Source organism: Heptranchias perlo, chromosome 27, assembly GCF_035084215.1.
Source record: "Heptranchias perlo isolate sHepPer1 chromosome 27, sHepPer1.hap1, whole genome shotgun sequence".
NCBI classification, from domain to species: Eukaryota; Metazoa; Chordata; class Chondrichthyes; order Hexanchiformes; family Hexanchidae; genus Heptranchias; species Heptranchias perlo.
Window position 1 is genome coordinate 33,195,996 of NC_090351.1, and position 13,661 is coordinate 33,209,656.

Consider the following 13,661-nt stretch of genomic DNA (forward strand, 5'->3'; position numbering starts at 1 on the left):
AGGGAGGAAGTTGGGGTTGAAATTAGCCATGCATGTTTCGATATTTCGTGCGAGCAGGATTGGGCTTGGCTGTGATGCTCCTCACAGTGGAATAGCCTGATGAGCATCATTGTCGAGGATCACACAAAAACATTGACCACTCAGGTGACAAGCCATGGGGTTAACAGCTCTCATGGGACTGAACGCCAGAAGTAATCACTGCCCTTGGAAGGGGGAAGAATATTTTGGGGGTGTGGGGGGTGGGGGAGAGAAGGGGTGGGCATGGGAAGATACGTGGAGCTCTAATGGAGGCAGTGTAATCACAGAGATGAGAAACTCTGGGCTGCTTATAGTGGTGTGACAGAGGACAAGCAGCAAGTCAGCCGACTGGTCTCTATACCAGAGAATGATGCATGACATGACAACTGCAGGGTGAGCACATCGTTTAAAACAGCATCACAAAAAATGAGAGGGAGGAGAAATCTGGTGTGTTATTCCCACTCCACCCCTTTTGCATTATGCTATATAGCAACAGATGAAAACTGACTTTTATAAGTGCAGTGGATGCTGGTGTGTGATCACCGCTCCCTCGGGGCCTGTTGCTATGTTCTTAGTCACCAAATTGACTCATTCTGTGGGTGAAAAAGAATCAATTTTTGCTTATTACAAATAGATACAGAATTGGAGACATTGTTGTAACAGCTGCCAAGTGTGTGACTCCTAGCCAGTAGGGTTATTTAAAAATGAGCATTACAGTAATGCAATGAGAAAGAACTTGCATTTATGTAGCACCTTTCACGACCTCAGGATGTCCCAAAGCGAGTCATAGCCAAAGTGGAATTTCATCGGTAAGATTTGTAATTTTCCCATCTAGTCTGTTTTGCACCCACCAATCGTGATGCTGCAGCTATTTGAAAGTGGACGTATAAACAATGATGTGGGACGGAGTAAAGGTGGAATAACAGATGACAAATTTTTGGGACACTCAAGTTAGCGGGGATGGTGACTGGTTTGATAATCTCCATGATTCAGTTAATGGGTATGGAGTGCCTTAAACTGCAACGTGACATCACAATGGCGGTGACTGGTGAAGGGAAAGGATGAGCATTGTACCAATTTGGAGAATTTTAGGTCCAGTCAAAAAAAGACCTTGCATTGACCCAATTCTGGTCATTCAGGTGCAGTTGTTCAAACCAATCAAGCACGCTGCATCAGATTCCTGGTGGTGTAAAGATTATCATCGCTGCCCCCTGGCGGTAGGAGTGAGTCAAATGCAGGGTTGATGGATTCTAAAACCAGTACCTGAAGGCTCAGCGTGATCAAATGTTCCACACTCAATCTGTCTGAACTCCTCATGAGCACTTATGAAAAAACACATGGACTGGAATTCATAGAAGAATTCATCTTCCAGATCTCCAAGCTAAGCAGTATGGAAATCAGCGGCTATTAATAGCGAAGCATCAATTAAAATACCTTTTTGGAGTGTCTTGGATGACTGTAACTTCTCAAGAAATTATACCATGTGACAATTTAGCTGGCAATAAGTGAATACCATTTCACCAAATCAGAATAACTCATTGGAGCCAAAGCCCAAACCACAATGCAGATTCTATATTGCCACGTTAAGTTCCAAGAAAGTTTTAGTATTCCAGTAAATGTGTACCTATGTATTATATTAAACAGTCTCTTCACCATTTTCTCCTTCTCTACTGCAGGTGTTCGAATGGGCAGTATAGGTCTTTTCCTGCAGTGTGCGTTCTCAATCTTGTGTTCAGCAATCATGGACAAACTGGTGAAGAGATTTGGAAACAGAACGGTTTACCTTGCCAGCATAGCCTTTTTTACGTTTTCTGCCACCGTCATGTGCCTTTCGCAGAGTGTGGCCCTTGTGACAGCGATGTCTGCACTAACCGGGTTTACATATTCAACTCTACAGATTCTACCCTACACATTAAACTCCCTTTATCATAAGGAAAAGCAGGTTAGTGGACAACATTCTGATAAACTAGTGCTTGAATTTTTCACATCAGTATAGACCATATTATTTTTTTAAGTATAATTAAATAAAATTCAAGTGTACTGCTGTTCGAGGATAGGTGTTCTTATTTATAATTTACTCCTCAAATCAATAAAGTTCTTGTACATTGAATATCAGGTATCAAAGATTTATTAAGCACGTAATAGTATTTAAACATACACTTAAAAGGTAATCCTTACAACCAGACCTAATGATGGTTGGTTGGGGATTCAAACTTGTTACAGTTCTGAGCTCAGTATCTTAGGCCTTTACAAATCCAAATACTCATTACAAAGAGCCAATTTTTATTCATTTCTCATTTCTCTGACAATCCACACAATTCTGCATTACATAATTATATAAAAGTTAGAATACAACTCCATACAAGGAGAATTTAATTGTCTTATCCCTTATCTTTAGTTTTAACTAGTTTTTTTTATGTAGACCGGTACAACTCCTCTACTTTGCTATCTTATCGATAGTTTCACTCTTGTCACATATAACTGCTATTCCTCCAAGTGAAACTTTTAATTATAAGTCTGTCTTTGATTTAGTTGCATTTCTTACCAATCAACCCAGATGTTTTTGCTTGCAAAACTAATTGTTTTTCCTGTACTTGTTATCAACTGATTAAAGTTCTCTGCAGTATGCACTGGCATGTCTTTTAATTAGGTTCAACTGAAGTGACTAAAGTCACCATCACTTCAAGGTCAGCCCTGGCTCAGTAGCCCAGTAGTACTTTAAATTGACTTAAACTTCCCTGCTTAACAGGCAAAGGCTAAAGGTTACTATTACTACAATATAAAGAGAAATCAATAGCAGTATAATATAAGCAGACTTCAGGACAGTCTGGTTAACCCTTTCCTGAAACAGACCTGTGACCACCTCAATGTACTCTCACTGAGAGATATGCATAAAGCTGATGCACAAGGGCTGGGATGAGTTGAGAGAATTAACCCTATTTCCTTGCCCAATAGACACATCACTTGCTCTGATATCTATCAGATAATTGCCTTCACCCTAGTTAGGAGTTGAATCGAGTTTACTAACCAGATTAGACTATTACTGTGTACAGTTCTGGTCACCCTATTATAGAAAGGATATTATTAAACTAGAAAGAGTGCAGAAAAGATTTACTAGGATGCTACCGGGACTTGATGGTTTGACTTACAGGGAGAGGTTAGATAGACTGGGACTTTGTTCCCTGGAGAGTAGGAGGTTTAGGGGTGATCTTATAGAAGTCTATAAAATAATGAGGGGCATAGATAAGGTCGATAGTCAAAATCTTTTCCCAAAGGTAGGGGAGTCTATAACGAGGGGGCATAGATTTAAGGTGAGAGGGGAGAGATACAAAAGGGTCCAGAGGGGCAATTTTTTCACTCAAAGGGTGGTGAGTGTCTGGAACGAGCTGCCAGAGGCAGTAGTAGAGGCGGGTACAATTTTGTCTTTTAAAAAGCATTTGGACAGTTACATGGGTAAGATGGGTATAGAGGGATATGGGCCAAGTGCAGGCAATTGGGACTAGCTTAGTGGTATAAACTGGGCGACATGGACATGTTGGGCCGAAGGGCCTGTTTCCATGTTGTAAACTTCTATGATTCTATGATTAACTCGACATTGCATTTCCCAATAATGAACTGCAGATTATTTTTCAATTAAACCTGTATCTGAGTCATTAAATGCGTGCTATGATGCGACAAGGAGCATTCAATAGTCCCAAAAGAACAGAATCCTCAGTACCAAGGTTAGTGACTCCCAGGCCAAAATCTAATCTTGGGTTTCAGATTTACAGTCGTTCATGCCCCTTGGACAGATTATTGCTTTTTAATCAAAGGATGTATAAAATGTTCGTTCCATAATAAAAAAAAAATGAAAATGCTGGAAATGAGCATCAGGCCTGTCAGCATCTGAAAAAGGACCACAACAACTTCTATTTATATCGCGCCTTTAACGTAGTAAAACATCCCAAGGCGCTTCAGAAGGATCGTTATCGGACAAAATTTGTCACCGAACCATATAAGGAGATATTAGGACAGGTGACCAAAAGCTTGTTCAAAGAGGTAGGTTTTAAGGAGCGAGTTAAAGGTGGGAGAGAGAGGCAGAGTGGATTAGGGAAGGAATTCCAGAGCTTGGGGCCTGGCCAGCTGAAGGCAGCGAAGGAAATCAGGGGTGAGCAAGGGGCCAGAATAGGAAGAGCGCAGAGATCTTGGAGGGTTGTAGGGCTGGAGGAGGTTAGTGATACAGAAAACAAGTTAATGTTTTGGGTCGGCCCTTCCCTAGAAAGGTGCTGGTGAAGTATTCCATCTGAAACAATAATTTGTTTTTCTCTTTCAGCTGCAAAGTGACCTCTATTTTTAACTTTTATTTCTGATTTCCAGCATTTGTAGTTTTTCCTTTTTGTATACCTATTTCTATAATGCTCTGTCATTGATTTATGTTGTTCATGTTTTTTTTTCTTTCCTTAGGTATTTTTTTGCAAGCACAAGTTTACTGAAATCGAAGATGTTAATTGCCAGATTGAAAAAAAGGCATCTTCGCAAAATGGAATCTTAAATCATAAACCATATAATCAAAATGGAAATTTGATTGCAACTGCTCCTCTACTGTCCTCCAAAGGCCCTCTGCCGGAGAGAAGCACCATCCCACAGAGTCGTGGCTCTCAGTGCGAGGTCGTGGTGGCTGCCGGCTGTACTGACAGTGAACAGTCTACTATGGGGAGGGGGATTTGCCTTGACCTAGCTATTCTGGACAGTGCCTTTCTTCTTTCTCAGGTCATTCCCTCACTACTCATGGGCACAATTGTTCAGTTTACACAGACAGTAACTGCTTACATGATCTCTGCGGCCTTCTTTGGGACAGTGGCTATTTATTTCGCAACCAAAATAGTTTTTGATAAAAATGATTTAGAAAAGTATTCAGCGTGATGTAATGAAGGGATGATGCTCTTTCAACTATGGGGTAGTATAACAGTTGGAGGTGAGTGATATTGAGCCCTACCACAATCTTATAAGCACAACAATTGTCAACTAAGATCAGAATGTATGGTTAAAGGAACCTCTTCAGAAACTTGGAGAGGTGCTTGGATAGTAGACTTGCCCATTGCCCTATAATTCGGAGATCTGATTTCGAATCCTGTCCACTGACTGGGGACCATTCAGCTTTCATATAGTGATGATATACAAACATCTGCAGCTTATCAAGTCCAGTCACTCTTCAGATTTCCAATTGGATCCATTCATACTCCTATCATTCCAAAACTATTTTATATAATCCTATTTGGTTTTAAACGCCTTTTAAACTGCTAATCTGCATAGTTTACAAAAGGACCCTTAACCTGTTATCCAGTGTGTCTCAGAAAGGAGGTTCCTTGTCCGTCCCTTGTGTAAAATTTAAATCTATAATCGTTTTTAAAAATGTACCAAAGTTCATATTCTGAACAAATGACTCTGTTACAATCTCAGCAAGAGACCGATGAAGAGAAAAGCAATTGCATTCCCATAAACAAACTCCTTCACTGCACATTGCAAAAAGTCACCAGCCACACTCCAGATCCATGCTGCATGGGTCACAAAGATGAGGGAGGCTCTTTGGTCAACCTAGCCCACCCTTCCACAGAAATATACACCTGCACCCTCCCCCATGGCAGCATGTAACCTGCCTAAGTGCAATAATAATGCCTCTGGCATCTTCCAAGACCTGCAGTGGGAACAGGTCCAAAGGATTGTAGCAGTAAAAGAGATGGATGCATCTGGTATTGGATTTTTATGGGTGGGAGGGGAACAATGTTACTTTTATAGTCTCAAATTAAGTTTTTAAGTTAGTACCGTCACCTCGCAGAAGTCTTTGTGCTTGGCCTGTTTGCTGAGGAGAGGTTTTGTTTGCACTTATGGTGGCAAGGCAGTTTTTAAATTTAAAGTTTTTTAAATTTAAATTTAATTTTAAAGAAAAATAATAAATGGTGCAGCATGTTGGCTCCATGCCAACAGGGAACAAGGGCTTCATTCTCCAATAACGCCTGATGCGTTGCCAATTTCAGATGTGCCGTCAAGCATCTGCTTACAAGGAAGAAGGAAAATCGAAGGGAAAGTCATCCCCTGACCCCTGTCGTGCACCTCAGTAGGTTTGGTCTGAGGAGGTGCAAGTCTGAGACCTGGTCATCTCTTTGGTGAGGGGGTTGGAATAAGCAAGGAGACTGGAGAAAATATCTGTAGGAAAAGAAATACGATTTTTTGACTGCAAACACAACTTGACTTTGTCGCTTCCAGAATTCAATATCAGGTCTCCTTAGTGGAGCCAATTGTACTTTCTGAATGGAGGGGGGAAAAGTTCATAAAGCAAAATCAGATGAAAGTTGATGAAAGACCTGTATTGATTATGGAGGAACCGCTACGTTCATGTGCCAAGCATCCTCATGTTAATCATTAATCTCTCATCATCATAACACCATACCATATTCTTCTGAGTTGATGTGAATAACTCTAATCTTGGCAGGGATTCATCACCAGTAACACATGCCTTGTTAACCATTACTTCAGCTTTTAAAATGCCAGCCATAGGTACCAGCATTGTTGTGTTCCAGTACATGGTTCGACTGTTGCACATTGTAAGGTTTGAAATGCACCAGTGCACTGTGCTGTAAACAGTGTAGTGCACTTTTGGAAAGATCAGTCCTTGATGTTTAAGCATTACAAGTTTAATATTAGTCCCAGAAATCTACTTTTTGTTGATTAAATAATTAATATTGGACCTTGGTGTAGACAAGTCCCACAATCCTATGCTGAAAAGTTTCATAATAGACTATGTATTTCAGAAGGTATATTTTCAAGAGATCAATTTTTGTACATCTACTGGTCATTTTTTAAGTTTTCTAGTTAATTGTAATTGCTCCCCTTCATCCCCTCCTGGGGACCATATGCCCTGTACTCCAGGGACCCCACATAATATGGTCTCTGGTTGAAATGCAGAGACATCTTTGGCCAGATAGTATGGAGCACTGTAGTGCAACCTGCTATAGAACCCCAGTAATGGTGTGTTGGCCAAGCCCAAATTTGGCAATTCAACAACTGTAGAAGAGATTTTTAAGCATGGGTCTCCCATTCCAGGACGTAGTACACTGATGCACTGTCCCACCTGACTGCTCTCATCTTTTTAATGGACCCTCTTAACCAGTCACTTTCCCTACATGTCACCATGACCCCGATCTCTACTGTCAGAAAGAAGTCGGCTTGCCGCCCTTCCCAAGCCAACCACCAATAATTTGGTGGATAAGTTACTCTGTCAACCTGACAAGCCATTCTCGTGGACTCCAAACAGCTGGTTCATGCAACCCATGACAGAGATCGACCAGCAAGTGGGCCTGCTGCTCTGTGAGCTGGGATAATGGTTAAGACGCTTGGAGGACTTCAAGAAGTGAGACAAAATAAATGTAATTTCCTTGGTGCAAATGAAGTCCTTTTCATAATCTAAACGCTTCAGGTGAACTTGGAAAGAGGACTTCCTTTGTACTTCAGTCCCATTAATGCTGTGAAGCGGCACCATGTTGTTTTCTTCCAATTCCAATTTTAGTAAATCATCCTGGGAATAACTTTGTTCACCCGATGGCTCGTCCTGGTGCGAGTTAGAATGTTAATACTGAAAGGGATTCCTTATCGTGACTGCATTTCAGGATGTTATAAATCCGCAAACAGTGTACACGTCTGCGTTAGCATTTAAGTGTCCGTATCACTCACCTCTAGCTGCTTTTAGGTCTATAAATTGAGTGCTAAATTATAGAAATGTATAATTCATCTGGGGAAAAGGTATATTATTTTTGGTAGAATTAATAATTTTGCCTTAAAAAAAAATCTATTTTTGTTAAAATTGCTGACCTTGCAACTGTTTTTAAAAAGTCTATGAATACTGTATTTATACTGTAGAGATATTTTGTACAGTGACAATTTATATCCCATATATAAAGGAACAGGAGTCCACAGGAATATGGAAGCTGCTGTATTTTTCTCCATTGAGGTCCAGGCGATGATCTAACAAATGGCTTTGTTTTTGGCAACAATGTCTTCACTGAGACCACAAGTGAACGAAGGCCTTAAAGGAGATTCAGATCCATCAGCACAGAAGGAGGCCATTCGGCCCATTGTGTTTGTGCTGGATCTTTGCTAGACCAATCCAAAACTAATCCCACTGCCCTGCCCTGTGCCCATAGACTCGCATCTTCCTCTGCTTCAGATATTTAATCAATTTTTCCTTGAAACATGCAATGGTCTTAGCCTCAACCGTTCCCTCTGGCAAAGCATTCCATTCCAATCTTTCGCTATTCCCTCTATCAAAACTCTTCATCATTTTAAAAACTTCTAATAAATCTCCACTTAACCTTCTCTGCTCCAGTGGAAATAGCCCCACCATCTCAAGTGTCTCCTCATAACTCCAGGTTCTCATCTCTGACTTTAAAACCCTGCTCCACCCCCTCTCCTTCTCCCCGATGCTGGTGCTGATTACACATCTATCAAACCAGTGCACACATTGCATTGAAATATTCGTGGATATAAATAAGTTGTGAACTCTCCCACACTGGCGTTATTAAAGGGGCATGGACTTCATGAATATCTGACAGGAGAGCAAAAATTCTTGCACGCAATTATGGGACCCATTAAAGGTGAGGTGGAGGTCTGGAATGGCAGAAGCAATTCAGGCCATTTCAATCTTCACAATCATGTTTTCAGCAATTTCAAAAATGCGATGCAAAGCAACAACAAAAAAACGTTATTTTAAGTGTTTGCTGATCCTGTCATCTTTCTTTCCCTTTACCCTCACTCCATGGACATTTGTGCTAACTCTTGGTGAACCCAGCCAAGTATCCAAGTATATTGTCTTTTTTAGCCACTACCCCTTCTCTTTTCCTCCCCCCTGCGGCCCATAAAATGTGTGACTGTGCTAAAAGTGGCAACAAATATATTTCAGGCTGTTGGGGAATACAACACACAGGAAATGCTTGGGGGAGCTCTCCTGTACTGGAAATGAGCCATTTCCTCTTGCTGCCTGCTGGAGTCTGCAAAGTAATCTCAACTGAATCAACTCATTGAGTATTTATTTTGCTGGTATTCACCTCATTCCTCCCCATTTCCCTCAAGACATGCCTCACCCTGGTGCCATGTGCAATGATCACCCTCTGGTACCTCATCCAAGTGGACATTTTTCACCTGTAAATCCAGACAGTTAGTGCTGACTGGTCATTTAACCATGGAGGGGGCATCACAGCCCTCCCTAGCCCAGAGCACTGGAACCACTTCTAACTTCCCTGGCGAAGATCAGCTAACTATTCAGGTTTTTAAAGTGTGTTTCACCAATAAAAAGCCATTCCATTCCTTTACAGGTTGAAGTGCTCAAATCCTGGCCTGGTTTTACGACATTTCAACCTCAACCTAAGGGAAATCTCTTGTAGTGCTGTTCTATGTAGGTCAATGCTAATAGCAGGTTAGCACACCGATTAAAACGATAACTGCCTGACTGAACTGTTGGGATTTTAGTTTGATTTAAGTTGGTTGATGGTCTTATTTCTCTTTATTTTTAATAACTACTTTTACATTGGGTTTTGGGATGTTTTGGAGGAAGTTTTAGTCTGTTAGCTGCAGCACCAGGGAGTGGGGTGTGGGAGAGGGGTTGTTCAGTTTGGAGGCTGTCGTCTGCGGTATTAGGGAATGAGAGTTTGGGAGGGAGTGGGGGCAGTTGGGCCTTGATAGAAGCGGGAGGTAGAAGTAGAACCAGAGCACTTGGGATCAACCCAGGAAAGTACAGGGGCTAGTGTACTCAGGGAGAACCTCGATGGGAAGGGGGTAACAGAGCTGGAGCATTTTAGGGGGCCTCAGCAGATGCTAAGCTGGAACATTCATGGAAGGGAGAAGAGTCTTGGGAGGGAGCAAAAGTTAGGCAGAGTGGGCAAAATGTCCATGATAGAAGATTAACAATGAGGTGGGCGGTCAAAGATGGATTAACATTTTATTTTCTCAGCAACCTTATTGGACTGTGATGTTTTATGATTAGCATAGGTTGGTCAGCAGCATTAATGCCTCACTGCAATCATATAGCATTGCAGACACATTTTAAAATATATAATAGCTTTATAGTTTGCTTGAAACTGAACATAAGATTAGGCACTTTTACAGAAATCCAAGGGTTATGTTCACAAAGTCTTTTGCTAGTTCAACTGCAATTAATATATAATGATATTTATTCAATGAGTTTAGGTACAAGCCGAGATATGTAATAGCACTAAAAATGTTAAGATTGGGAGTATTCTCTGTATCCTATTATGCCATTAAAGGTGGGCTCGGCCTACTTTGTGCTAGTTATATCAAGTTTGATAGATTCAATCATCTCAATTTTAAACTTTAAAATTTTTTTTAAAAAATGTTTAAATGTAGTTTAATTTTTCTTTGGCGTCTGTGATAGGATAGGATTTAAAATTAGTTTTAAATGGCTAAAGAAATTGGATACGTGAATGTATCCTTGAGGCTTTCAACACTATTCATTTCCTTCATTGAGAGGGACTTCTGCTTACAAAAGACTTTGGACAGTGTTGAAAACCCAAGAGATCATTCACTATTTAGCTCTGTTTGACTAGAATGAAGTAACAAGACTGTCACTTTGGACATTCCGCCCTGATGCTTGATCAATAATTATTTTGTGCTCTATGGTTTCTGCCCTTACTATTCCAAATGAGAAATACTAAGAGATGTGTAAGAGGATAATCCCTGCAAATTTCTCTCTTTTTTTCTTTCTTTCTTTCTCTCTCTCTCTCTCTCTCCACACCCTCCCCTTATCGTTGCTGTTAAAGTCAGGAGCTCCATGGTCTGGGGCAGTCAAATCCATATCCCTCCACTCTGTGGCATCTTCTATTGGTCTCCAGTTTTTCAAAATGCTTCGCTGCTTAGTTGGTCATGAAAGTATGACTGAATAAGATCCTTTTTCTTTTAAGAAGTGTGTGGTATTCAATGGTACAAAGCATAGACATGCAGCACATGTCAAAACTGATGCTCTTCACTGTAATAAAACAATAAGTTTTAATAAGGTATCACTCACACCTTGTGTAATTTACCCATTGCAATAAATATACTTGTACCCTGCAGAAATCAAATTCTCTTGCATCACTGTCCCTTCATGTCGCACTTTACTTTAATAAAATAAAATACCTGAGCCAAGTGTACAACTTTGTAAAGAAATCTGACATTTTAGCTTCCAAAGTACCATTCACAAGGGATAGTCTTCCCACCACTTGATCACGTTACAGGGGAAAGACTCCTCGCATTGCTAATGTTCCTTCTACGTTCCGCTCAACTGAATTTGAATTCCCGACAAAATTGGGACTTTCTAGTGGCATGAGGAAGAGGGAAACCATTTGTTTCAAAATGATTCGGGGGTATATTTTCTAATCAGCAAAGTTCTGAGCTTAATGTGCTCCTTCTAAATTCCTCTGTGTATCACTTTCAGGCAGGTGTTGTTATAACCTGTTTATTTTAAATAGGTTAACCTCACCCTAGAAATAATGCACAGTTGAATGTAGTATCTGCACATTAAGTGTTTGTCCCTAACTTTTACCAATTGGAAAATATACCTCACCATCCTGTGTATATATGTATGTATGTGTGTGCGATGCCTACATTACAACAGTGACTGCACTTCAAACACACTTCATCGGCTGTAAAGTGCTTTGAGACGTCCTGAGGTCGTGAAAGACACTTTATAAATGCAATTCTTTCTTTTATTAAAATGTTAGGGTTAGGTTTTGGCTGTGCTTAGTCCAGAACCTAGAGTGTGGTTTCTTGTATTCACCACAGTCCTGTTGCAGTCTAAATGTGTGAGCGAACTTATGCAATAATCAGTCGACCGACTCAAGGTAAAAGTATTACACAACTCACTGTTACTGAAAGATACAGGCCTCTCTGATATAATCTATTAAAAAAAATCTTGTGAAAGGAACATACTTCCCATCCACAAATCTTGCTGTTGTCCCAACTTTTGGATTGTGTTTTTGTGTCAACATTTACCAATGTAAACAGCTATGTCAATATTTCCCATTCAGTTCTGCTATGTCAGCTGTCACCATGTAATTGTAAGCTCTGGCCAATGGGTGGCTCTGTGAAGCACATTTCTAAAGTCTTTCTCCTAATGCCCTCACTACTTTGTATTTTTAAAAAATAAACCTTTATTGATCAACTGACCATGAGCATCGCCACTGCCTATTATATTTTTAAAACTCTTTACCAACCATTTTAGAAAACTTGTTTAAGATACAGGTATCCCTTTTGTTCTTCATCCCTCCCATATTCACACTTACTCATACAATATTTCATTTTTTAGGCTGCTCTTCTCAAGGATGATCTGCGTTATTTGCTTAAGATGGAAGTACATCTTCCTAAAGTTTGCTTCACCTTTCAGTTATTTACATGATTATAAGATATTTTCTCTCCCTTGTTTCCGTGATAGAACTGGAGTTGTTACTGAGCCTGTTGTGGTTGTTGCTCTGCCTAAGCTGGTTTTCCAAAATGGAGTTACCCAATGAGGTGGACCATTCACCATGGTCTGAACCTGGTCGACCACTGCTGTAATACCCTAGGTCAGCCTCAAAGCACCCTATAAACATTCCCTCTGACCCCAGTGCAAAATCACCCTCAGTCAGGCATAAAAACACATTAGTTCAGGATTTTTACCTAATGGCTTAAATTGTATGAAATGCTGAAAAAATATATAATTTTTTCCCTTCGCTAATGTCTAAATTTTGTTTGTAAGTATTCTGGTACAATTCTGAGTGTTGTAGTTCCAAAGGAACAGGATGAAAACTGCAACTATCATGATGCATCACACTGCACAAACACAGAATTTGCCCTCAGTCCCCAGGTGATATTTCCAGCTCAAGCTGTAGGTAGAAGGGCAGGGATATGTGGGGGAAACATCTTGCAGGCAGTTCTAACATTAAATAACTCATCTTATGGGTAAGTTTAGTCCATAATTGTGTAACCTTTTAAGCCCAATGCATGTGTGATGCCGTGGAAGAATAGTAGACAGGGGATGTTCAATTATATAAATAAAGATGGCACTGCTCATGGTGAGTCAGAAGTTTCACTAATGACGGAATGTACATCTCCACTGAAGGAATTTGGAGTTTGAGATGATGCCGTGTATTTTTTTTTGTAGGTTAATAATTTTTGTTTTCCTTACACATTGCAAGTAGGTAAATTAATACAATTCTGCATGTAATACGGAGTAACAGCTCTACTTTTACTGCCAAGCATAGAATGGTACAGGACAGAAGGAGATCATTCAGCCCACCGTGCCTGTGCTGGCTCTTAGATAGAACTATCCAATTAGTCCCATTCCCCTGCCCTTTTCCCATAGCCCTGCAAATTTTTTTCCCCTTCAAGTATTTATCCAATTCCCTTTTGAAAGTTACTGTTGAATCTGCTTCCACCGCCCTTTCAGGCAGTGCATTCCAGATCACAATAACTTGCTGGGTAACTTTTTTTCCTCTTGTCACCTCTGGTTCTTTTGCCAATTATCTTAAATCCGTGTCCTCTGGTTTCCAACCCTTCTGCCACTGGAAACTGTTTCTCCTTATTTACAATTGTGATTTGTTGTTTGGCTCAAATTTTGTAACATAATTACCCAGTGAGCCATA

At 40.4% G+C, this 13,661-nt stretch overlaps 1 protein-coding gene across 2 annotated transcripts in view; it reads left to right on the top strand.

Annotated features, from left to right (window-relative positions):
* The window catches only part of LOC137344556 (solute carrier family 45 member 3-like), a 112,906-nt gene extending 100,699 nt beyond the window's left edge, over positions 1-12,207 (top strand). The window contains exons 4-6 of one of the 2 annotated variants that reach the window (XR_010968386.1): positions 1,695-1,960; positions 4,462-4,972; positions 6,033-12,207. Coding sequence is in view for 1 of the 2 variants with exons in the window: in XM_068007600.1 (XP_067863701.1) it covers positions 1,695-1,960; positions 4,462-4,920 (725 nt within the window). In the remaining variant the exon portion in view is untranslated. Of the gene's footprint in view, positions 1-1,694; positions 1,961-4,461 lie in introns of both variants that reach the window. The other variant, XM_068007600.1, reaches the window with a different exon arrangement.
* Positions 12,208-13,661: the final 1,454 nt, after the last annotated feature.